Source organism: Mya arenaria, chromosome 4 (assembly GCF_026914265.1).
Source record: "Mya arenaria isolate MELC-2E11 chromosome 4, ASM2691426v1".
In the NCBI taxonomy this organism is placed as follows: Eukaryota; Metazoa; Mollusca; class Bivalvia; order Myida; family Myidae; genus Mya; species Mya arenaria.
Window position 1 is genome coordinate 30,655,279 of NC_069125.1, and position 26,829 is coordinate 30,682,107.

The 26,829-nt window shown below is 34.0% G+C and overlaps 1 protein-coding gene across 2 annotated transcripts; it reads right to left on the minus strand.

Annotated features, from left to right (window-relative positions):
* Positions 1-326: 326 nt before the first annotated feature.
* LOC128231294 (phosphatidylserine decarboxylase proenzyme, mitochondrial-like) lies at positions 327-26,811 on the minus strand. 2 transcript variants are annotated; one of them, XM_052943927.1, is made up of 7 exons: positions 26,735-26,811; positions 24,692-24,841; positions 23,977-24,098; positions 7,646-7,882; positions 5,101-5,386; positions 4,291-4,451; positions 327-3,915 (listed from the first exon to the last, which is right to left on the minus strand). In XM_052943927.1, the coding sequence occupies exons 2-7, from the start codon at positions 24,804-24,806 to the stop codon at positions 3,700-3,702; spliced, it is 1,137 nt and encodes a 378-aa protein (XP_052799887.1). In that variant the 5' UTR covers positions 24,807-24,841; positions 26,735-26,811; the 3' UTR covers positions 327-3,699. The 2 variants fall into 2 exon arrangements, with proteins under 2 accessions (XP_052799887.1, XP_052799886.1); XM_052943926.1 differs by lacking the exons at positions 23,977-24,098; positions 24,692-24,841; positions 26,735-26,811 and adding an exon at positions 12,669-13,511.
* Between the last annotated feature and the right edge of the window lie 18 nt (positions 26,812-26,829).

A 26,829-nucleotide genomic window follows, 5' to 3' on the forward strand; every position in this document is an offset into this window, starting at 1 on the left:
ACCACTTATGAATTGTTCATTTAACTTGGTGTCCTAAAAATAGGACAGGCATATTTTGCGACAGCAGGTCATCTTGTTTTAGTTGTAAAAGGGGCATAACTCAATCATTATTAACGCCAGAGTTAAAAGCTTTGCTGCACACAGTCATGCGTATTGTCTCTGGCAACATGTATACTAAGTTTCATTTAAATATCTATTATGACAGTTCCTGAGTTATGGCCAATGTTAAAGGATTTGCAATACCAACTTTCCAAGTTCAATACAAGACCCCGACGTTTTCTTCAAAATACAAAAGAGATACAAATTAATAAGTTCGAAAAGAAAAGTCAGAAGAAAGCATTTTATTTATACCTTTTAATCATAAATTCCGCCTTTATTATAGTTATGTACAATTTTTAAAATCAAAACTGATCACACACACAAGAATTGCTCTTTCATATAATCATTCAAATAATTTAGCAATTATTCAAGGTATATATTCATTTCTAGTAAATTTATTGAAAATCTTTTTCCATTGGACTATTTTCCAGAAAAGGAAACTATCCTACGAAGTGATGATTTTAAATAAAATATTTCTTTTTAAGCTTGAAGGTAATGTATTGTTTAGTTTATTGGCTATGATCAGCCTTTAAGCGTAAAAAAATGCTGAAAACATGTTAAAATTTTTGCCCTTTCTTAACTACGGAAGGTTCATTAACTTAACGAAAGTTTGTATAAATGTACATGATTTTGGCATTATGATTTATTGTTAAACACATACACAACTTGTATGCAAAAATCAAATACACAATATATTTTTATAACAAAACATAACAATCTATGATAACAAAACAATAAAAAGCACAATTTCCACTCTCCTTTCTATTCCTACAAAGCAGATTTTGCCCTATTCCTAAAATGACCAAATATATTTGAATAAAAGATAACATAACTTGAACCAGTTCCTTCATAGCGAAAAGGCTACATCAACCGATCCAAGTTAATCCCCTTGTTTTATAACTTAAGAGTAAAAAGGCGTAACCATCACGCTATGAAAAGATGAGTAAAATGGCTATGAAAGAAAGGGTTTTAATCCAGGCACAAGTTTAATCTTAACATTTTTAGACTCCCAATGGCTTAAATCTTAACATTTTCAGACTCCCAATGGCTTAAATCTAAACATTTTCAGGCTCCCAATGGCTTAAATCTTAACATTTTCAGGCTCCCAATGGCTTAAATCTTAACATTTTCAGACTCCCAATGGCTTATATCTTAACATTTTCAGACTCCCAATGGCTTAAATCTTAACATTTTCAGACTCCCAATGGCTTAAATCTTAACATTTTCAGACACATAATGGTTTAAAACAAGCATTATAGTGTCATTTTTTAATTCAAATATAAATTTGAAATGTATTTCCGCAATATAAATATACTCTACAATATAAATACTGGTACATTCAATTATCCTTTAAGCAATGCTATTAGCAACTATAGTCTCACCCTCATTTCCAATGTAACTTAAGCAATAATGTAAGATAATAACATAGTTTATAAGTATTATGGCCCAACATGGTTTTTTCTCTGTTTGAAGCAAAACAAATCTCTTTTTAAGAGAACTAAAAAAAACATGAAAAATGATTAAGCAAAAACTTAGTATAAATACACTCCACGGCTAAAAAAACAATGACAGGCCAAAACAAAAATTGGTTTTGGTTAGGGTTACATCCTTTTTAAAAACAGGTTACCGGTAGGCTTAATTTTCAGGCTTTACGTAAGACGTTATTGTCATCATTGATGATGGTGTATTGAGATGTAATTTAAAACCTTTTACTCTTTGTACAAAAGATTACTTTTTTTAAACAAAATGACTATAAAAACATAGGGTCTGCACCTATTTCAAGCAGGGTTGAGTATACCATACCAAATGTATTTTTTTAAGGCCTCATTGTCAATGCAGTTTTAAATTATTTCATGATGTTGATACTGATGTTGATACAGGAAGTAATGAGAAAGCACTTAACCACCGATGACAAAGACACAACACACTTCTATTAAAGCTATAGTAAATATGCATGTTTAATCAACAAAAAATTTAAATAGTATTTTTCAAATACAACTAAGCACTTCTATTGCATAGGAAACAAATCATACACATACTTGAAATAACCCACAGTAAGTTTCCATAAAACGTCCAAAAAATAAATTCTTGTTTCTGGTTTCCCAACCAACACTAATTTTGTTCGCACAACCCTCCTTTTTCTGCCGGATGATAATTTTTTATTTATTTTTTTTCTCTTTGGATTTTTTTAGTTGTTTCTTGCATGGGAAGGATGTGTTTATGCTTTATTTTAATCGAAATCCAACCTACCTATGCTGTATTTTTTAGACGTATAACGGGGAAACAAACATATTTTTTTAAGCCTAAACATTTATAACACAAACAATATCGTTTTAATTTGACAGGAAAAAGGTTCTAGATAAACTCAACGTTACCTCCTTTTCATTTATTCAGAAAAATTATTACGCACAATGGAAGGCACTAGTTTTTGCATGATTATACACATGGGCCTTTAGTCAGAAATCTATTAAAGTTAACAACATTGTTAACATATCATTGTTAACTTTCAAATCTTTACCATGGACACAACTTGATCTTGAGCTCTTACAAATTTGGCAACAAATGTTTCAGCAAAGCTTGTTTTATTAAGAAATTAGCACGACCTTAAATATTTCAACTTAAAAAGTTAACAACAATGCCAGTCAAGTTCTGAACAATCAACCCAGTGTATATGCTGTATGATTATACCCTATTGATAATAAATAATTTTACAACCAATTAGATTAAATAGCCAATTGAATAATACTGGACAAATTATACTCAAGTAATCATTTGGTTAGTTTGAACATATGAGCAGTTTGATTGGTCAACAGTCATCATTGGATAAATATCGACCAATCAATAAACAATTCTGCTAACTTAAGCCAAAGAATTAACCAATTTTATGCCATTGGCTGCAGCTTGTTATTAAAACAATATACATGCATGACCCTTCTTTAACATAATGACCAAAAATAGCCAGACCCATCTTATAAACCAGGGATCGGTTTAATACTATGTTTTGGTCGTAAACCATACTCTGCCTCAGAGTTCTTGAGGATACTTATAAAGTTGCGATCAAAATCTAAGCCATAAACGCCCTTGCGATATTTTTATTGAACCACACTTTACGTCCCAAATGGAGTTAGCTTTTGAAATTTACAATCTCAAAAGAGGGCCCATGGTACAATAATTATGTTCCATTTCAAAAAATCTTTAATATTACATAATTTATTATCTCGGCCATTAAGTTTTTAAAAAATTTAAGAAAAAGCATTGATTTTCTATCATTTTTGACATGATTCTAGTTTATAAGATGGCATGTTATGAGCAAGGCACAGTCTGTAATTGTAAAATACATGTAGTTCTGAGAACTTGATTTCTATGTACATAATACATATGTATAACCCATTAAATATGACACATAAACAAGAACCTTCCAGGAATTCAGATGAATGGTCCACACTGTGAATGGAATTCTTTAAGAACACAGCAGTTTGAGGGCTGAGGATTCAACACTTTTATGCTAAAGCTCCTTCAAAGTCTCAGATGGCGTAACTAATCAATTATTTGTCTAATCATTGGCGTATCAATTATGTTATAATGATTTGTACATATTTTTTACTTGAAACCACCCAAAGACTGTCCAAATTGAACTTTTTGGCCAGTGTTAAGGTTGAATTTAAAGTCTGATGGCGCCTCGAACAATAGCACGATAGTTGATCCAAGGTTAAACTCTCCCACCATCTCGCCTTGGGATACGGGTACCGAATCGGAAAACGTCTTGTCGTAGAAAATGTGGCTTGGGTGGGGTTTTCCAGCATTGGTTGATAGATCCTGAAAAAGTGTTTTTTTATTTATTATGTTATATATCAATTTGGATTTGAACTCATTAGTTGTGAATCTTTTCTATGCTTCCTTGGTGGCTTATAGAGAAATATCGGTGAAATAAAAATGATATTTCACTATTTTGACCACCAAAAAAAACACCAATTTGACATATTTTACTGTTGACTGATATTTTAGCCCATTTTGCTATCCACATCAAACATCAGCTTTCACAGCGCTGTGACAAAATATATGTGAAATCATTTCTAAAATGACATTACATAAGTATACACTTACTTTTAATACATATTTAGTCTGACACCGACAATGTTTTGTCTAATTTTGAAATTAAACTCTTAAAACATTGAAAATATTTCTCCATACCTCATCAAAGTAAACTTTGATAGAGCCAACATTTGTAGCCCCCACAGCTGTGTAGGAATAGAAGCCGTGTTTCCACGAGCCCGAGTACACGACTCGTTCATTCAGATTGAACAGGCCCTGGATCCAGCGTGCTACGCTCGGGTTAACACTCAGCAGCTCTCCTGAAAGGAGGGGATAATCGTGTTAGATGCTGCAGTCAACAGTTCTATAAATACATGTGAAAGAGCAGCTCTTCTGAAAGGAGGGGATAATGTGTGCAGCATGCAGCAGTCAACAGTTCTATAAGTACATGTGAAAGATTTATAAATACCAAATTTGCTTTCCTTTTTTTGATTCTTTTACATTTGGAGAATCTTTTGTAACTTTTTCTATGAGAACATAATGCAAAAACAAAATTGGCACAAAAATAATAAATGGAGAACACTAACTAGGCAGCTTCACTGAACATATCAGTCATCAATATTAGATTTTTGATAATCATAAAGAAACATGAATTGCAAATTAACAAGCCCTGCTGTATAAAGTTTCAATAAGCAATTTTAGTCGTCAACACATTGAATTTTTTTATTGCTCAACTTTGTGTTCATTTTTAATACTGGTCAAAGTTTAAATCACCAGATAAATTCCTTTACCTTGCCAGATAAACTTCCTCCATCCACTGCCATAACCTTGTATTCTCTCTTAAATCGACTAAGATCTTCATTGAAACAGCCCCCTGCTCTTTGAGATAAGCTGGCAAACATTTTATAACTTTATCTCTGCGTGATTTGCAAGTTTGTAATTATTTTAAACACCAATATATTACCCTACCTGGAAAATGCCTGCGCTGAGTAACAGTCCAGTCACTCGGCGAATGGAACCGATGGTAGTCGCCAGGGGCCAGGTATATTATACAGTGATACAGATCATGCCCGGGCTTGATTCCTAGGCGGTCATGGTAGTCTGTGTCACTTTGGGGCTTGGTGGAGATTTCCTCATTCTCACTTGGCATTGGGCCAAGAAATCCCTTAATTGAGTAGTTGACTCCCTTGACTTGTTCTACAACCCCGTTTTGAACCTTCCCATAATTCAGAATTCGCCCGTCGGCTGGGCTTGTCTGTAATGGGAAAACATATTTCATTGAGAACATTGAGCTTGGAATAAAAAAAACATTACTGAAATATTAAATAACTAATCTTTTGTATGTAAAAATAACAAGTGATGATTGTAACAAAAATAGTATGTACTTATGGATTAAAATATGAAATTAACAAAATCATTCATTTTCACTTAGTTGGGTTTTTTTAAATGATGTTGTAACCAATTGATTTTTCAATTTGTTCCATAGTTTCAACTTCATTTATTTTAAAACGATTGTAAAATATATTCATTTAAATATGGTATGTCAGACTAAGTCACAGAATTGCGCGAGAGTGTGGTCTTGTGTTAAAGGGGAAACTGGAGTACCCAGAGAAAACCAACTTGTACAGCTTGGTGAAAACAAACCAAACTCACATAGGCCAGGCCGGGAATTAAGCCTAGGATGCCTTGGTGAGAAGTGAGTACTCAAACAACTGTGCTAACCGCTTAACATTTTGTTCTTAATACAACACTTATTGAAATAAAAATATTTTGATAAATAAGTCGAAATTCTTACTCTATCGTTTGATATAAACATTTCTAACGAGTCTATGATGCAATATAATTGTCAGAATAAATAATAAATAATACAACTACAGGGCTTGCGACAAGTTTGGGCTAATTAAGGCCCCTTGTACATGTGTAGAGCAACAGGTAATTTGCATGTTAATCCAAAGTCATTATAGGTACAATTAACTCTTGATGCCTGAGTAGAATTAACTATAAAGTTTATTCTTATGATAATTCTTTCATATTAATTTATATCAATTTCTTTCAAATGATAAAATCTTGACAGATTCCTATAAAACCAATGTTCCATAAAATTGTAAGATACATACATGTACATGTATGACTTGTTTTCAAGCACTTATAGTTGTTGTTCATTATTTTTAAAAGTATATAAATTGGGTTCAAATATCAGTCATAAATGACCTGCATTATAATCTAAAACAAACCTTGAGTTTGATCATGTCAGTGAAAATGGTGGAAAATTTCCATCTTCAAAATCAGCTTAGTATGAATAGGTCAAAAACCAAATCTAACCAACCAAATATGGCGACATCTAACACATCATGTTTTCAGCACGATATCTTAGATAACGCAAGAATCAAAATTTATATTTGGATGATATTAACATAACTTTAAGAGTAAATGTTTATCACAGGACTTTACGCTCAAGTTTGGATGCTTTAAAAAAACAACAGCATTGTTTAAGTAATATAGGTCTCAGCTGGGCCGGTATTTATAATTCGTCTCAAGCCATTTCCTAACTTAAGACAATTTCCTAATTGACTTGCATGTCCTTATAATGACATATTACCGTCTGTGGTATGTTATATTACTTAAAAAAAGTTACAACTGGCATATGCTAGAACAAATAAACTTTTGGGCAAAAACTCTCTAAACGTGTCACATATTTAGAGAATAAAATCGTTTAAAGTACATCAACTATTAATTTCATAAAAGCACGCCACCAATTAAGTATACTAATTAAAGTAACCAATAATCTTGCTAAACACCTACATCTAATTTTAATGTAAAAAAACAACATGATGAAAACTGCACATTATTTCATTATTAATTTTTAGCAAAAAACCTTTTTCTTCTTTTGTTGAAATTTGATGAATAATACTTATACTAATGGCTCAAGAAGCATTTAAAAAAACAAAAAAAACAACAGAAGGTAAAAAATATGTTGCTAAACATCTTTACAATGCAAGGAACAGTTAAATTGATAAATTTCATATTGCCGCACAGATCATTATGCATAGGATTTAACCAATGATTACAAAACAACCCACAGGGCTGCTGAACCAAATAATTTGTCGTTTTTGACCAATTTTGACCATAAATGACCAATTTCAGTAACAGAAATTGGGTTAAAAGGTTGGTCTTTTTTTTTTCAATTTTAGTATAATTGAGGTCCAAAAAAGGTAGGTCAGTAGAAAATGACCGTCCTTGTTTGTCCTTCATACATTTTCAGCCTGGACAGATCGAGATTTTAAAATTTTACCGGCCCTGCTCAGCAGTGTGGGTGTGGTGAAGTTGTTAAGGCATCTGTGTCCACCTATCACCATATAGGTTATGGGTTCGATCCCACCGTGGGATTGTTCTCTTGGCCTTCCAAAAAGGACACCAGTACTGGCCCAGGAATGGGAATAATAAGAAATTCATATCAGCTTTAAGCCATTTTCACAATCAAGCTAAAATAATTGGTATAAATCAGCCAACATACCATTTGCGACTCCTTGTCAACGACCCGAACGCCTGGCTTCAATTCTCTTCTGAACAACTCGCTCAAGTTTTGGTAATTTTGGAGGTCCCCGTCCAAGGCTTCATCCAGGTTCACATGGAAAGTTCTGCAGTAGAGGCCCAGCAGGGGTTTCCTCAAGGAGAGAGGGAGATCCCAACAAGTCATCTTGCCCCAGACACGGGACATCGCCTTCAATGGCATGGCACGGTACAGTCCAACCTAAAAACAAAATGGATGATTGAAGTAATAAGAAGCGAGATGTCAGGATTCTTTCTTCTATGACGCATTTAAGGGCAAGGAATGTCAAAGAACCAGATACTTTCTCCTCCGCAGCAACTGGATCTGTCTAAGAGTGAAAACATAATAACAAAATTATAATTATATATATTTAGTCTAAATATAGGGTTTGCTCAGGGCATTAGAATTTATTCTGAAATAAATCAGTATATTAAGATAAATATTGCTGAAATGATTCAGAAAGGTTTCACTGACCATTTCAAGGTCATGGTAATCCCACTATTTATTGGTAAAGCTTTTTTATGTGATTGTGGTCTGTTTGTGGTGTTTGTATATGTGTAGGTAGGTACCGTACATTTGTGTCTATAGTTCCTTGTTGTTTAGGCCTTTGTCTTGTGCCTCTTTACAGGTTTTTTTTTTACTACTGGGCTTGTCCCTGTACTTTTTTATTGTATTATTGTCAGAAATGGAACCCACGACTTGTTGCTGCTGCTGCTAGAGAGGTGTTCTATTAACAGTAGATGTGACTGATACTATAGTTCTTGAATTTATTTGACAAAAAATGATAGTAGAACACCTCTCTAGCAGCAGCAGCACCAAGTCATGGGTTCCATTTATGACAATAATTGAATCTGAGACAGTCATTACACCATTTTGCCCAACTTTTTTTAATTAAAAGGTCAATTTGTACTGTCATAGGCAGACATTTCAACACTTCAAAAATCCTAATTATGCCTGAAATCACCACACTGTCTTCATATGCACCTGTCAAACAATAAAATAAAAGTGGTATCACGCCCAAATCTCTTGGATAACAGTTTCAGCACTGTCAAGCAGGTCAAAGTCATGGTAGGGGTGGGTGTGTTTATTTTACGATTCCACCACACTGACAATTGGTGCGAGCCCCATTGAGATCAGCATCAGTCTTGTAAGGTTGTGGAGTACAACGCATAGACAGAATGTAGCCTTGGTAAGAGCTATCCAGGTTCATACACATGAGCGATCACTGACACGCATCACCTGTTTAACTTCCGATTGTATTTTTCGTATTGAAGCGGGGGATCAAACTTGTGATCCCTTCAGCCTTGGTTGGCAATCCAGTGTCTTACCCTTAGTTTTTGAAGTATTTGTTTCACATAGTTTGTTTTTTTTGTAAATGTTTTTATATCAATCTTCAGGCACTGTACATCACTGCTGTTAGATGTATTTGAACTCATAGCCTTATTTGGGGTTCTTTAAATAAAGACTTTGTAAAGGGGAAAAACTCCAGTTTAATAACCTCAACCCAGAGTTATGCCTTGATGCGTTGCTTATTCAAATATAATTTGATGCCATTGTTTTTCCATATAGTATTACGCAATATTTTTGTAAGAATGCCAGATGTTCCCCAAAAAACTTTGTAAGAAGGAATAATTTATTGCTTTATTTCTTAATATACTTAAATTCTGGCATTATCTCGATATATTTGTGGATGTCTAACCCTTTACCTTGTGTCAAATCAAAGCCGTAAGAACGTAGTTTAGTTTCTGCAACATTGTGCAGCGGTGTGCCAAAATGTGTGCGAGTTGTGGTGTTGTAGTGATGGGAAGATTAAACGATTTTATTTAATAATCTAACAATTTCAGTAAAAACAACTAGAAACCTGGCAATGCGATGAAACCTGGTTGTCGAATGATTGACAGAAGAACTTGGCAAATTGGTTAGAGGATAATCACAGAAGACAGGAAGCATGCATAGTAACAGTGACAATGACCTTGACCCTAGAGGCCCAAAATACAATCCCATGAAAGGTTTTCATAAACTCATCCTATATACCAATTTTGTTCACAATATGTCAACCCACACTAATGATATTCAGTTTCAACCATTTTTTTCTATTTTTAGAGACTTTGACCTTGACCCAAGGAGTCCCAAACACAATACCATGAAAGTTTACAGAATGGAGACGTAATTGGTTGCTTTATAAAACTATAAGAATACAAACCTGCTAATAACCATATACACTAAGCATGACATGAATTTTGTTTTATTTCTACATATTTTTTTAACTTCATTTTATCGCTTGTTTTTTGAGCACTGCTTTTTTTTAACAGAGTCCTGAAAGTTTCATACCTATGGGCTCTAGGGCATGGTCAACCCTGGTCCCAGGAATTATTTCTAACAAATTTTCGATAGTATAAGTGGCACTAGGGCATGATAAAAAGAAACTGTAACTAAGGGGACAGTTTACGGGCAGAATCTATGCGATAAAAGTCCTTTCAATATTTCCATTGAAACGCAGTATAATACACCAAAAACGAGGTAAGACCTGGAAATTTATAATCTTAAGCCTTATGATCTTTGTCGAAGTGAAGCCCTGGTGATTTTATAAGAAACATGTTCACCCTCCAGTTGATATTGAAGGGAAATAGTAAAACACAAATACATGTGATTTCCAATGTTATTTATTAAAGCAATAATCAAAACCTCTGAAAGTGTTTTTTTATTCAAAAAGTGAATAATAAAACATCCAACAATTTGGTATAACATTTTATCCCTCCACCAATAGAATGCAGAACAAGGGGGCTAACTATGTTAGGAAACACAAGACTGTAATAAATATACTTATCTCCCTTAGACAGCAAAAAAATGTTAATATCATAATTTTATGTAATATTGTACACATGACTGTTAAAAAATAGCTGAAAATAAATAACATGTACAGAAACACATAGTATACTCATTACTGCATAGTTTACTAGGCTCCGAAAGTAATGATGACACTGTATCTTCATAGTTTTAATGAACTTGTTCAGATTTTTTATCTTCAGACACGACATTCAATGAAACATAATAAAAAACCATCTGGCGCATTTAGGTACATAGAGATTCTGTGCGTAATTATCATCAAGACAAACAATCTATTCAAAACAAAAATAACTTGAAAGGCATAAAAACAAGTGTTAATAAAAAAAAGACAAAATATTATTAATTAATTTAAACACTTATTTTCTTTCAATCAAATAAATGACTTTTTATACCCGAAAACCTCTATATTCATTAAGATTTTTAAAACGATAGATGTCTAATAAACGTAGGTAAACAGAACCTCGGGTGAGATTGGTCCAATCGTATATTATATGTGTTAATGTATCATCCAAGAGGTTGTGGGTTCAATCCACCAAGGGTACTTTCTGAATGCCTCACAAAACCGACACAACTTCTGGTTTAGAACTACACAGGAATTGGACACTCTACCATGACTCTACTTACCATCAATCACATTAGCACACCCAAATATCTCAATTTTTATTATTCAATAAGCTATCAGTTTTCATCCCAATCCAGGAGGTCATTCTTTTACATAATTAGAATAAACAGAACTGTTCTAAATATCTTTAACATAAAAAAATCCAGCTTTCTAAAGCACTGTTTGACCTTATTTAATTTTCGGTTCTGAGGAAGGGACAAATGCCAAAAGGTGCTCTAGCAGTAATTCCTAGATAAGCATACTGCCTAGTGTAGGAAATTTGTCGAATTCCCTTGGGTCAGGACATTCAAGACATACCTATGCTTTTCATCAAGATCATAATTCAATTTTTGGCTTCTTCACTGGTCCCTGTAGTTTTCATTGTATTTACAAAAGAACACATTGCATGTAAAAACCAATGCTCATCCCCACTTTATTTGTTAACTAAGGGGCATAACTCCAAAATATCTAGGCCTGCTAGCCTACACATAGACGTGAGTATTGTCCCTGTACACATGAGATTTACCAATTATTTATATATGTAAAAATCATGGGTAGTCCAATCTGGTCTGTTGAACTAGCTATTGGTCCTAAGTCCCCTGAGTCATCTTGGAGATCAACTACTGCCCTGGTGTTCCAACATCACCACTCAGAAAACATTGATCAGTGCATAAATGATGTATTCATTTATGATAGAAAATCATCTAAATTGGGCTAAACCATACACAGCAGCCTGAATAGTTATTGAATATAGGGTGTGCTGTAGGAATAAAAAGACTGTCTTTTATACAAATTATGCTTGTACCTGGATATACAATAAAGCAAAAGCAATTACAATCATCATAAATGTTATTGTAACATATCTATTGCAATATTTAATATCCTATTATATTTTCTGATACATTGCTGTACTTTACTGGTTCAGTACAGTATTAAACATTACAGTGTTTTACATCCTGATAACCTGATATATTTTGATTACTGATTATTTCATCTTGATAGGTCATTTACATACATGACAATGAATTGAGTCATATACTTAATTAGTACCAGGATTTTTTTCAGCCCTTTTTGGGGTCGAAATTTTGCCTCATTCCCCTGCTGAAAATGTATATAGTTTTCCCCTACCCTGGTAATAAATCCCCTATGATTTCTTTTTAAGGGGCATTGACCTCTTAAACCAATATAGTGCCATTCATTAATAATTATGTTGTAAGGTTTTTTAAATAAAAGGTTTGAAAACAAGTTGAATATTTTAAGAATCATGATACTGGTTAAGAAGCAGTTTTTGACACTTTTTCCAAGTTTTGATTGCCTAGTAATCATAAAAAAATAGAATTGCAGTACCTTCTTTATGAAGATCTAAAGAAAGTACGCGAAAATGCTATTGATTTCTTGTTGGAAACTACTTTCCGACAGAGACCGCTTCTCAACCAGTAGTATTTTCCCACTTCTTGCCAAAATGACACTAATTTCCCCCCTCTTAGGGCCTTGTAACCTTTCCCTTAAAAGTGATAAAAAAAACCACTGAATACTTACTGTAGAATTTAAACTTCTTGTTTTAAGTGTCAATTTCTTAGCATTTTTCTGCGAGCAGCGACGTTGTTGGCGCCCCGGTCTCTTTTTCAGCAAGTTTCGATGAAGCAACAACAAATCTTTCAGTTGGTAAAGGGGAATACCCCACTTAAGGCCGTAATAGACGATCTGTCGAGGTTTAATTGCTCGAATGGCTCTCCACAGCTTCCTAGTAGGTTCATGGAGAACCTTTTTCCCAATCGCCATGACGATATTACGCCCATAGCCCTTTGTGAGTAAAATCGCGATGATTAAGGTGCTATACAGAAGACTCGGGTTGTATGCCACCGTCTCGACCCAATCAGAGGGGTATGAGATCATCGCCTCTTGGGAAATGAACGTAGGCCAGATGAATTCAAGCATATTGACAACTTTTTGATGTTCTCTTTACTTCAAGTATATTCCACCAATGGTCCAGAGTTCAAGTATTGTCCACAGATGATTATGTTTAAATTATTGCTTCAAAATCACAATTTTCAACAGGAAATAACTTTTCTAGGGTTTCTGTTCTAAAATTGTCCACCAAAATGCTAAAATTCCTCCAAGAAACTCCCTCTATCCACAAAAATGGCTGCCAAAATTGATTCCTCTATGTCAGGGAATAAGTTTTCCGTCTAATACAGCCAAATTAACAGATATTATCACCAATTTTTTTCCAAGTCCTGTTATAAACTACTTTTAACACAATATGGTAACAAATTTACAACTCTATTCAGAATATTTAAGGCAAAATTTGACCATTTAAACTTTAAATCAGCAAGCGACATAGACCCTGCTTCCTCTATATTTCCCACTGAGTGGGGGGACCTTCATCTTGGTGCAGAGGGCTTTTATACCAGTTAGTCATGTGACCAGTTTTCCAATCAGGTGACTTGGGCTAGTCTAATATTCCCTGGGTAAATCAACTTTTATCTATTTATAGAATATCAACAATAACTGCTAATAACAGCTTAGAAAATCTACAATTTTGTAAATTTTCAACATTTTATCACTTTTAAACATGATCTAGTTTAAACAATTACCATAAACACACTCTTATAAAAAAATAAACCTCTTAAAACAGAAGCTATTCCTTGTGACCTAAACTCTGCTCACCCTCGATAGGAACAGCTGGTCGACTCATAAAAATCTATAGTCTGTATCTCAAAAATTCAGCAGCAACCATAATGCATGCCTTTTATCTGGGACAATATCGAGAATGTTGAAAAAACTTCATAAAGAACAACAGATTTTGAACAAAAAAAAGCAAACATTCAAGATGTTTATTTCAAAATAAATTCACATTTATTTAAATGACTCTTACTTTAAATTGAATGTAAATAAGCATCATTAATCTTTATCTTAAGGCATTAGAGCAATAATGTTCTATCTGCTACATTATTCAATGTCATTTAGACGCTGTTTGCCTGCTTAAATATGAATCATGTTAAAGCCTGAGCTAGAACAGAGACAGGAACAGTACTACATCTTCAATAAATTTGAAAGCCAAAAAAGTAATACCTGGTAATTGATACAGTATACTATTACATAATTATTAAAAAAATATCCTAATATTAAAAAAAGAGCTGTCACAGAAAAGTTAAAATGCCTCCCAAAAGCCCTCATTGGACAGATAGCAATTAGTATAGGTATGAACGCTAACATTTTTTCAGTTCATATTATGTACATGGAGATGATGAAGTCACTGCAAGATTGAATGAATGTCAATTCATGCCTGTTATACTCTTAAATCTGATTGTTTGGCATTATTAACATGCATGTATGTAAATATTTTACATAAATTTGGGGATAAAAGTGCCCTAGGCCCTAATGTTCTTGAGTTTTTGATCATGAATGGATTTTCAGCTCGAAGTCACCACAACCTTGACCTTTGTTTGAATGACCTCAAAATCAATAGGGTGCATGTACTGGTCATGACAAACTTTCAAACCAAGTACAAAGTCCCTCGGCCTCAGTGTTCTTTAGTTATATTGATCGTAAACAGATTTAAAGCTCAATGTCACCAAGACCTTAAACTTTTACCTCAAAATAAATAGCGTTCATCTGCTGGTCGTAACCAACCTGTATACCAAGTTTGTGGTCTTTGGGCCTAAGTGTTCTTCAGTTGCTGAATGGGAACCGAAGGGATGAACAGCCATATGACCCAATTACTATATGCCGCTCTTTGCCACCCTTTGGAGGCATACAAAACATATGGTATATACAATCATAATATTACTCTTAAATAACAAAATTGATTCAAATAAATAATGTTTCATTTTTCTAATATTTATCTATAATGCCTTCAATTAAAATCATTCTTTATCATTGTTTACTATTACTATGATTATAGTTTGCTTCATTTATTGCAATAAACACAAATAAAAATAATGCGCCAACTTAATCACCAAATTCTACCATCCCCTTTTTAGGTCACCAAGTTTGATGATAAATGGTTTTACCTTAATTAAGCCATAGACCAGACACTGTTAAAACAGTTTTTGCCAATTCAAGGGCCATAACTATGGAGTGACAGAGACAATATGGCTGGTCGAGATATTCTGACCGAGATATTCATACATGCCATATTTCTGAGAGGCTTACCAGAGGATATTGGTCTGAATCCCAGGGGATTTTGATATTAAACCAGGGGATTTTTATGCAGCGAAATTTAGCGCAATATCTACATTTATGATATAAGAATAAATACAGAAAAACTCTCATTTCAATAATTTTAAGACTTAGTCATCATGGTCCTTCATGGAATTTCACACTCACAATATTCATTTATGGATGCTTTCCACTGTCAACCTTGAGCTAGTTTTAAAAAAAATACAAAAAATAAATAAAAATATCTTTATTTTTTTTAAATTCCAGGGGATATGATTCCCCCAGGGGATGGGTTTGAATATCTACATTTATGATATATAAGAATAAATACAGAAAAACTCTCATTTCAATAATTTTAAGTCTTAGTCATCATGGTCCTTCATGGAATTTCACACTCACAATATTCATTTATGGATGCTTTCCACTGTCAACCTTGAGCTAGTTTTAAAAAAATACAAAAAATAAATAAAAATATTTAATTTTTTTTAAATTCCAGGGGATATGATTCCCCCAGGGGATGGGTTTGAATTCCAGGGGATTTTTCCCCCCGCCGGGTGATATGGCATGTATGGATATTCTGCCCATTATTGATCAGACATGACCTATTTCATTAAGGTAATTTTTATAATTGAAGGGTGATAACTCTTAAATGACTACAGCGATATGGCTGTTTATCAAACTTATCTGAGATATTATGCCCAAACACATTCTGAACAAATTTGGATAAGATTGGGCAAAGAATTCTGAAGTAATTGATTGGATAAGACTGATTTTAGTTTATTTCTATTATTAAAGGATGATAACTCTTGAGTGACTCATGCAATATGGCTGTTAAAGGAAGTTGTCCAAAATACTATGCCCATACACATTTGACCCAATTTGGTGGCGATTGGAAAAAAGAATCTAAAGTTATTGATTTGACAACATACTGGAGGCTGCCTGCCCTACTTTATAATGCGGAAGGTGAAACTATAATACATCCATGAGCGACAATATCAATTGTAACTGTTGGCTGTCATTCAACCATTTAATAGACCAAGTCAGAGATTATACAACTCTGACAAGTTAACAGGTGGAGCAGGGCCCCCATTTGCATCATGTCAACTGCAATGAGTTGTCAACTATTAACAATTTTAAGACAGGCCTAAAAGATTTATTTGTGTTTAAGGCAACTTGACCCTACCTGGCAAAACCCACAACCCTGGAGAATTTCTTCGACCCTAGATAAAAATAAATCTCCACTTAATGTTGTTTTTGACCATGAACTATATTTGAGTTGAATACAATTAAAGACATAAGGTATTAATCATTTAATAACCAGAAATGTTATGGTAAGCATTCTCGATTTGCGTTGCTGTTTTGACAGGCAAAACAAAATAAAAATAAGGCCTCACTGTACTTAATGAACAGCTGACCCACATAAAGCTGTCCTTATCAGAGTGAGGTCAAAATATCTGCTAGGTAATATGAACACTATATAAACAAGTCTCAAAGTCTATAGAGGACGACTTGGACTTGTACTTTAATAAGTTCACCTCAATTATAAGAAGTCCCTCAATAAAATATACAAACAATTTAAACTAAGAGCAGACAAAATGAATCTTAGAACTGCCTCTACCAGTTATTCTGTTGAAGGTGCTGTTCGAAAGATTGAGCACTAATTAACAATTTCCCATTGTACAAAGGTCTGATATGTCAGTGAAAGCCCTAATTCTTGACAGAAATTTTGATACCCTCAAAAAAAGTGCTTTGTGTGTTTTGTAGATCTCCAGCAGTATATTATGACTGTGTATAGGACGCACCCCCAAAAAGTCGAGCAAATATTTTTAAAACCTCTAATATGAGGCGATGAAAATTGTCAAATCAGAAAGCCACAACGTTTGTTTATAGTGCTGATTTTTGTTTATGGAAAAAGAGGGTGAACTAAACATCTTGCTCTTTGCATACCCAAAATTCCATTAATTTCTATCCAAATCAGGAGTAACAAATATCTTTTTACAACAAACTAACAATGTTTTAGTTAATGCATATTGCATATCACTGTCTTGCTTACTAAATACAAAAAATACTTGTCAAAAGGGGAATAACTAAAAAAAATATTTAAGTTAGAGTTGTGGACCTTGATGCTCATGTGACTATTGTATTGTCTCTGAAAACATTACTTCCAAGTCTCATTTGAATATCTTGAAAGTGTTCTGAGCTATTGCCAAGGATAAAGTGTTTGCACACCTATGCTGCTGACCACAACGCCAACGCTATGCCAATAATACAAAAAAAGGCAAAAAAACTGTTAAGCTAAAATCAACCTCTTTAAACTGTGTATAAAAAGGGGGTTTTCAGCCTTCTTAACCATGAACTGCAACATCTGCTGTGTACAAGTGCAATATCTAGAGAATATTTCCAGTCATTTCAAAATTCCATACAGCGCAGCATAAACCAATGGTTATATTTGACATATAAGAGCATAACTTTCACACCGATCTTGGCCGTAAGCAATTCAAAGTCAACAGACATGCAATCTGCATAGTGGTTAGGCCATACAAAATTAATTCTATTTTATGCGTCATCTGACAGTTAGGTTTTGGGTCTACATGCCCCTCCCCTCCAAACCCTGCCACCAACTTATTTCAATTATCAAACAAAGAACCAAAGCTTTCACAGAGACAACTATTCCACAACTTTTAAGTTTAGGATTTGTTAAGTTTTGGTGAAACATGCATGGATCAATTTAAAGTTAGATAACATGCAAAACATTGACCAGAATTTTAAAGTGGATTTATAAACAGCCATAATTTGCATTTTTTACAAGATAGAGATATCTAACTGAGTAGGTAGGAGAGTTGTAAGCACATGTCTTTAGTGTCATTGCAATACATGCTGTATTTGCAGAGATATGGACTTTAAGGTGATTACATGCAAATCCTTAACTAAGTTGTGAAGCAGACAAGACGCTAGAGAGAGTAGTATCTATAACTCTCGATATTCTTTCAATAGTCATAGTCGAGCTTAAGATGCAGGAAATTGTGCTCATTTCTTTCTCAACATTATTTGATTTTGAAATATAAACCTGACGTTAAAAATATAATCAATTTGGTATGGCCTTGCTATGTAAGAAATACTGAAATCCTTTCAGCTATTTAAGATATTAAAAGCACACAAAAACTGATTATAATATGGCCTTAGAGCTGCACTCTCACAGATTGAAGGTTTTGACAACTTTTTTTATTTTTTGTCTTGGAATGAGCCAATTTTTCCAAAAATCCACAGAAACCAGTTATATAAGACTACTGACAAAAAATTAGATCGCAGATTTTTTATATTTAAATTCAAACATTGATGTTTTATGCATTTTTCCTAAACCTTTAGTAACAGTTTAAGACATAAAACATTAATTTTAGAACAGAAATATGAAAATCTACAATCTGATTTTTTATCAGGAACCTTTTATCATTGGTTTGCAGATATTTACGCAAAAATTTGCTCTTTCCAAGATAAAAAAATAAAAAGTTGTAAAAATGAAATATCTGTGAAAGTGCAGCTTTAAGCTTGAGCTAGAATGGCTGGACTATGGCAATCAGTGTACTACTGTATACATAATATCAACATTTTCAGTCAATCAGTTCAACAGAAATGATCGCAATGCCATTTTGCACTGAAGAGACAGTCAACAGCAGCTTCTGGCAGTCAGTTTAAACACTTTATAGGGTTTCATGTGTAATGGTGCAGTTTTTGAGAACACAATTTAATGGTACAACTTAATAAGCTCATTGAAGTGAAACCATAGCAATTTGTACATGTATGGATATTTTGCAAGGTAAGGAGCCTGCCCCTTCAGGAGTAAATTCCATGTGATACGTAAACGAATACCCCAAATCCCTGAAGGCAGATGACAGTACTTCTTTGATTTAAGTTGATTTACAGGCCATTGATATTGCACTTAATTCAAAATTCACTAATTCATTTTTGACAAAGCAAAGCCGCAGTCATTCAATGCTTCAAAACCTTGAAATGCTAAGTTCATTTGCAAACCAAAGTATTATCTCAAGTGAGTCAAATAACTATTACTACTGTTTTCAAAATGATTTGTCATTTGATGTTTTTTTAATGAAGCATTGAGTAGTAGCAGTGTTAGTGCTGCCCCAATCCATCTTTGCCTGCTGAATGACTTAGATTTGGTACACAAATAAAGACCACCAATATTGAGGGTATACGCATCACACAACAAAAACAATGCATTTGAATTGAAACAAAAATGAAAAAGATATTTAGGTTTGCCCTTTATATGATTGACAGTCTTAAACAGGCATAAATGTAAATGCCAAACTGGCATGAAGACTTCATGTCGAAACCCCTTACAATGATCAAGTGTTGGCAGTATGACATGACCTTGTCATCGGTGCAAAATTCCAATATGAAATTGCTTTGTTTACATGATTAGAAATGGAAATGGAAAGGACATGACATTTTTGCAAAGTTATAAAGTAAAAAACAATATGAAGCAGACACAAAATAAGAGCATTACGGAGAGATCCCTAACGGCTGCAACGACTGCCTGTTGTTCTTTTAGTCGTAAAAGGGGCATAACTCAACAATTATAGACACCAGAGTTATGAGCCTTGCTATACTCTGGTAACAAGTGTACAAAATTTCTTGGACATTTTTTAAGTTCTGATCAAGGTTTACATTCTTCCATAATGATGACACAGCCAATGACACAAAGGCTATGGCAATAATTTCATTTTTTTTTTCTTTGAAAAAAGGACAAGATAAGTTATACAACATCTGTGATAATTAAAAACATAATTGAGTACATTGTCAAAAAATTAAAGATAAGGTAAACGTTTGTGCCAGTTAATTTTTTTTACTACTATCAACAGTATAAAATTTGAGATGCTGACAAAAAATGGTAAAATTAAATCCTTGACCATGAAATAGCAATGGGCTATAGAACATTTGTCAAAATATATCCGTAATCCTTATAGCAACCAAGTGGGAACAAAAATGAGACTTTCATCTTGATGTCATAGGCTCGTACATGCATGCTACATGTTTCTTTGATGCTTTATAGGCTAATTCAAAATCCTTCCAGCAGTTGACCTTCGACCTGAACACTTTTACATTGATCTTGGAGAAACATGGCTGGAATATCACGGCGGGGAATCCACGTGACCAAATGGTAGGTTTTAGTGCAAGATGGCGTCACCAAAACGCTCGACTCGAACCGAAAATCAAGGCAATACATATAATTATAAAAGTTTCTTTATTTTTTAACATAGCCTATCATATGCCCACCTACCTAGTGTGTATTAGCATATCCATGTTTTCCTTGAAACTTTGACCGTTCTCGAGAACACTTCTGCAATGATTCCAAAATGTACGAAATCCGACTGGTAGGTTACAGTTCCATTTATCATTTTGGCTCGGATTTAGCAGAAAATGAGGTTGTAATTTGGGAAAATCGCAAAAAACACTTAAGTTTTGTTTAAACATAACAGGCATATGCATTTGGCAACGAATATTTTAATGATTTTAAAAGATATGAGAACGAAAAGAAAATGATAGGTTGCAGCTCCGATTTTTGAAGAGATAGGTTGCAGTTCCATATTTAGGTTGCCGTCTGGACTGCAGATTCTTTGACTTAGTTTTAGTGTTCAAGCCAAACATATAGGTTCCCATAAAACTCAACTGATATTTTTCTATACCATTGTTCTTTTTACATAGTTATAACATCATCTAAAATTATAAAATCATTGAAAATCACATCGAGACTGCTGTTTTTATACTTTTGATTTTTCTGCTTACAAATTTATAAGGTTACCATCATTAATGATTTGTTTTCTGTGACAAATTGATGTATTACACGTTTAAAGTTGAATTGTTAAACCATTATCTGTGATAAAATCTGCACACCAGTATACTTTTATTGTATGACGTATCAATCGATGTTTTGCAATTTTCGATATATCATATGGAATGCATTTTTATCTTTTAGACCAATGACACGAATAAGAAAGTCTTTCCCTTCATCAACCTAAACGAAATGAATGCAGGATATCTAAACAGCCAACCAAAACAAATGGCAGCGATACAACAAAACAAAAGAAGTGTTCAGTGAGCATTCGTTTGATCACAAGGTGAGGTCAAGACGCAGAAAGAAAGCGACAGCACCCACAGACAGAAATGCAATACAAAGGGAAACTTTAGGTGTACGTTGGGAAAAGGCTAGATGAAATTTGTCGAAACAGCTTCCAACAAAGATCATCGGAAAAGACTCATGTGCCATTCTCATAACAAAAAAACACGACAAATATATCCATTTTCACTGTAAATATCATAATAAAAAGTTCATGTTATGCTGATGTCGTTCTTACATTTGATATTTTAGCTTTAATATATATATGTGTGTGTGTTATAATATTAATCAATCAACATTTTGTGTTAATTGTTGTAGAATGCCGATTGGTGCATGTCAAAAGCAACTTCCTATATGAGCTTGTATATTTATTACCCATTTACGTTTGAACTTTTAAATCGCTCCTTACATATTACATGTAATACATATTTGGTCACCAGTTCATGTAAGCAGAACTCATGAAAGGCAATGTTTGTCATTTTAGTTAAGTATAACGTTTAACTTTGTTACTTGCGTTTGAACAAGATCAACGAATTAAACTCGACTGGTTTTCAATGTCAACATGCATTTTATATGTAAAAATATTGTTTAATCGCATGATGATGTGGTTTAAACCTAGCTTATTCCTCCATTGTTTAATTATAAAACTACATTCGTCGCTGTTATAATCCTTCCGTGTCATGAACATGCATTACCTGACTTAATATCAGTACTAGAAAAAATATGTTGTAAGATATTAAAGAGATAGCTTTCGATTAATGCGCCGTGTTGAACAACTTCGGACCAATTGAGACCACCTTTGTTTAAATGAACAAATACCAAACAAGTGATTGGTATTTTTTATTTATTAAATCTTGTGTTAATCTAAAGGTAACTTCAACTAAAGAAATCTTTAACACTTGATCAGGATAAAGATTATAAGTTTCTTCCATAGCCGAGAGTGTAAGATAGGTTCATTCCGACCCGAGCGTAGGGTGTTTTGCGGAAACACGGTTTACCCTTTCTTACGCGAGCGGCTATGGTAGATGCTTTTTCTCCCACCTCAGTTAAAAATAATTAAGTAAAAATGATTTTTTTGCTGGAACTCTTTTGTGCATAGTGAAAATAATTGCGTATGGATATGAGATAATTCGTGGTTGTCATTGATATGAGCGCAGTGATTCCGATTAAATCAATAGTAAAATCGGTCTTTAAATAGTCCTAAGGAGAGTGAACCATTATTTCTTGAATGGTGCGTGAAAACTGTTTTATGGTGACATTCGAAGCGAGAAATAATTAACTAGCATTCTAAATATTGCCACAAGACAAGGTTTCCATGATGCTACAGACGACAGTCTTCAACAAGGGAGGTAATTACAATGTGGTGACCATTAAAAAGGAGTTCCATACGGGCATTTTATCTTTGCCCGTGGGCAAGATAAGAATATCTAGCATGGTTAAATTATTGGATGTACTTATCTGAGGTGGGAGAAAAGTTGTATCCATAATACTTCACATAATAATATATCGGTAGTAAATAAATAAAAATGTTTAACCTTTTTTTTAACATTTTTATTTATTTATATATTAAACGTGATATTTTACACGACGTGTATATAATATCAGGATGTTTAACATTTTTATTTATTTATATATTAAACGTGATATTATTCAATAATCCTATATATATATTTATCTTTAATTCATAAAAATAAAAACAGTTTGTCACATTTCAGTTCCTCCATGCTTGTATACAATATCAGTGATTCAATCACATTACATAATTTGCAGTCCAGACGACAACCTTTATATGGAACTGCAACCTATCTCTTCAAAAATCGGAGCTGCAACTTATCATTTTCTTTTCGTGCTCATATCTTTTAAAATCATTAAAATATTCGTTGCCAAATGCATATGCCTGTTATGTTTAAACAAAACTTAAGTGCGATTTTCCCAAATTACAACCTCATTTTCTGCTAAATCCGAGCCAAAATGATAAATGGAACTGTAACCTACCAGTCGGATTTCGTACATTTTGGAATCATTGCAGAAGTGTTCTCGAGAACGGTTAAAGTTTCAAGGAAATCATGGATATGCTAATACACACTAGGTAGGTGGGCATATGATAGGCTATGTTAAAAAATAAAGAAACTTTTATAATTATATGCATTGCCTTGATTTTCGGCTCAAGTCGAGCGTTTTGGTGACGCCATCTTGCACTGAAACCTACCATTTGGTCACGTGGATTCCCCGCCGTGAATATGCACTCTGCATGTTGTGTCGAATTGATGAACATTTGCGCAGAAAAGGGAAAGGATTGACCGACTGATATACAGCAGAATGAAATGGGGACTATAATACAATATTTTCTCACCCATAAAAGAAATGATACAAAGTTTGTATTATAAGTTTTCTTGAAAATCTTCCTAAATGATCGAGCAGGGTTCATGTCTTTGAATGTAAGTTATATCTTAAACCGAAATGATTCAACTGTTTTCTAATGGAGAGGTTAGTGCCATTTGCTCATGCCTCATAGGATACATTGTACATCTACATTATATGGCTTCATACCTGTGTATTGTAGATGATTTTGGAGTCAATGGGGTTTGCACAGTAAAAATATGCGAAGGGACCGCCCACCATCAAAATCCCAGCAAAAATCTCCAACTTGTTTTTGCGAGCTCCCATATAACCTGAAATTGGTGTAAAAAAATCATGAACTTGGGGCACTACATGTACTTTTTAACAAAACTATGGATCTCAGCTGGTTTTGTGTTACACTGAGTATTGAAATAATCCTATCGCAGCCTTTCATAAAAATAATTGTCATTAATATGTCCAAAGATGACAATTATATGATGATGAAGAATAGGATATTTGTACTGTAAAGTAAGACAATGGTGTTCAAACTTCATCTATATCAGATTTATTTTAGGCTTTGTTAGAACAATATTGTCAACGTTTGGGAATGGAGTAACAGTATAAAGTTTTTTTAAACTATATAAAAACAAACACTTTTTTTAACCAATAAACTATAAAAAACGGTACTGTCGGCGCCTATTTTGTAGATAGGGGTTACCCAAACTGGAAGTTGTTTTTTAAGCCCTATCAGTATCTGAAAAAATGTTAGTAAGAATTCTGTTAAGGCATGACTTTCAAATCTGATAGTACATGTAGGTAACATAGAATATCTCATCCCTAAATAACTTGCTGATAGCTACAATGTATTATTAAAAAATATTGAATACTGTTAAAACCGACACAGCACTCGTGAACAAAATAGTACCTGTTTTCTCGCTCCATAGCCGCTTTTGGACACTCCATGTGTTGGTCCGTACATACGGGGTGCGAAACTGGCACCGGCACATGACACACTGAGCGAGTATGGGACGAAACTGCATCTTTAGTTTGTGATGTAGCTTGACAATTGGGCAGCCTAAACAAGAAGAAATAGGTGGTTATGTTACAATGATACAATGGAATCATGCAGAGGGCTTTTTCACCTTCCTCAGCAGAGGCTGAAGTTCAGCTTCTTCCAAATATTTTTTTTTTTAAAAATCCAAATTTATAGACAATAAGTCTTGATTTCCAAAGAAAAATGTTTTGTTATTTCTTTTTAACTTATGGAATTATTCGTGTTCTAGTTATTTAAAAAAATGTCAATCTGAGTAGCACAACCTGGTTTTGTATTAGAGTGTAAGTGCAAGTAAAAACAAGAATCAGCAATATGAAATCCACATAATTATGTCTATTTACTAAAGTTTAATTAAAGCATAATGAAAGACTAATCAGGCAAGAGATCAGCAGTGAACAGATTGTTCAACTACTTGTATGATTGGACCAAAATGGATTGGACCAAAATGACAGCTGGTTTGTCATTGACATTGGATGCCTTTGAGGCAGTTTTAAGATTATGACCATTCAAAGTGTGAGCATAGAAGGTACAGTTTTTAATCATGTTCAGATGATGACTGATATTTGCAGATAAACATGTATCCTCTTAGCAGCAGGGAATAAGTAGATATGACATAAATTTTAATGACCTATGTGACCCGATGACCCCTAAAAGGGGCCCAACATCCAAGTCACGTGTGAGGGCCATAGGTGCAAGAATTGAAGAGTAATCACTAGGACAACCTTCTTGCATTAAAGGTCGCTATGACCTTGACGTTTATTTGATGACCCTAAAATCAATAGAGGTCATCTACTGGTCAGGCCCAGCCTTCATGTGAAGTTTGATGACCATATTTCCAGGAATTTTCAAGTTGGCATTCAAGGCGACTGTGACTTTTTCAAAGGGGGGCATAATAATTGATGAAGGTTGTTCAACATAGTGAACCATTTCTGAAGTGAACCAGGGCTAAGTGTATCATTTAACCAGATCTATCAAACCATCTATATTTTATGTTGGGAAAGCTCAATAGTTTATTTTTACATCTTGTATTTTATATTTTGCAATAAAATAATTGACGATTTTTTTCATTCAGACTAACATCTGAACATTATGCAAAATGAACCATCAAAATATGATAAGCAATATATTCTCTAGTGTATGACTGCTAGGGCATTGACACTTAATTATCACACTTTTGTGAAATGTCTTAAAGTAAACCTGGAAAGAAAAAGTGCACAAGGTGTGGGGCTCACACCCATGACCGCATGGCACTCTTACCAACTGAGTCAATTGTAACCACAGCCCCCCCAAAGTCCGGGGGTATACCGGGGATAGCCTGGGCCATGTCTTTAGCTTCATTGTGGCCCCCCAGTGCCGGATGAATGCGGTTGTTTTTTTTTGTTACCAAAAATAGCGGGGAACGGGCTTTACCTAGGGTCCCGGATTTGGCGAGGATTTTACCAGCAGTTTGTCCCAGCAGGGCTGGGATTTTAACCGGGCTTGACTGGACAAAAAGTCGAATTCCCTGCTATTCCCCAGACCTGGGGGTGGGGGGCATGGTTACAATTGACTGGTGCACACACTCTAGTCCAACTACAGCACTAGACAAAAGTCACCGACCAATAGCCACTATATAACACTGTATAACTGTTTAGTCCATAGATGGTTCATTACGTCCAGAAATGTTACATTTGGGAAGACTTTCACTTAACAAGTGGTTCACTACAGAATTGCTCTCGTTGATTCATACTGATGTTAAGACATAAATAAGAAAGACATGTTCGACCTTACGATTATGAAATCAGATGTCGCGAAAACATATGATAATTTAAATTATTGCGTGTTATGCAATATTTCTTCGCTCAAAAATATACAAATCATCATTATATTGACACTGAAATATAAAATTTATATTCGTTAAAATGTAAAAACTACCTGACAACTTTAATTTCAACAAAAAATTGCTTTAAATTGTTTTGACAACCCGGCTTTCTGAGGAAGAGTGATTTCCAAGGGAGGTAATTGTGAGA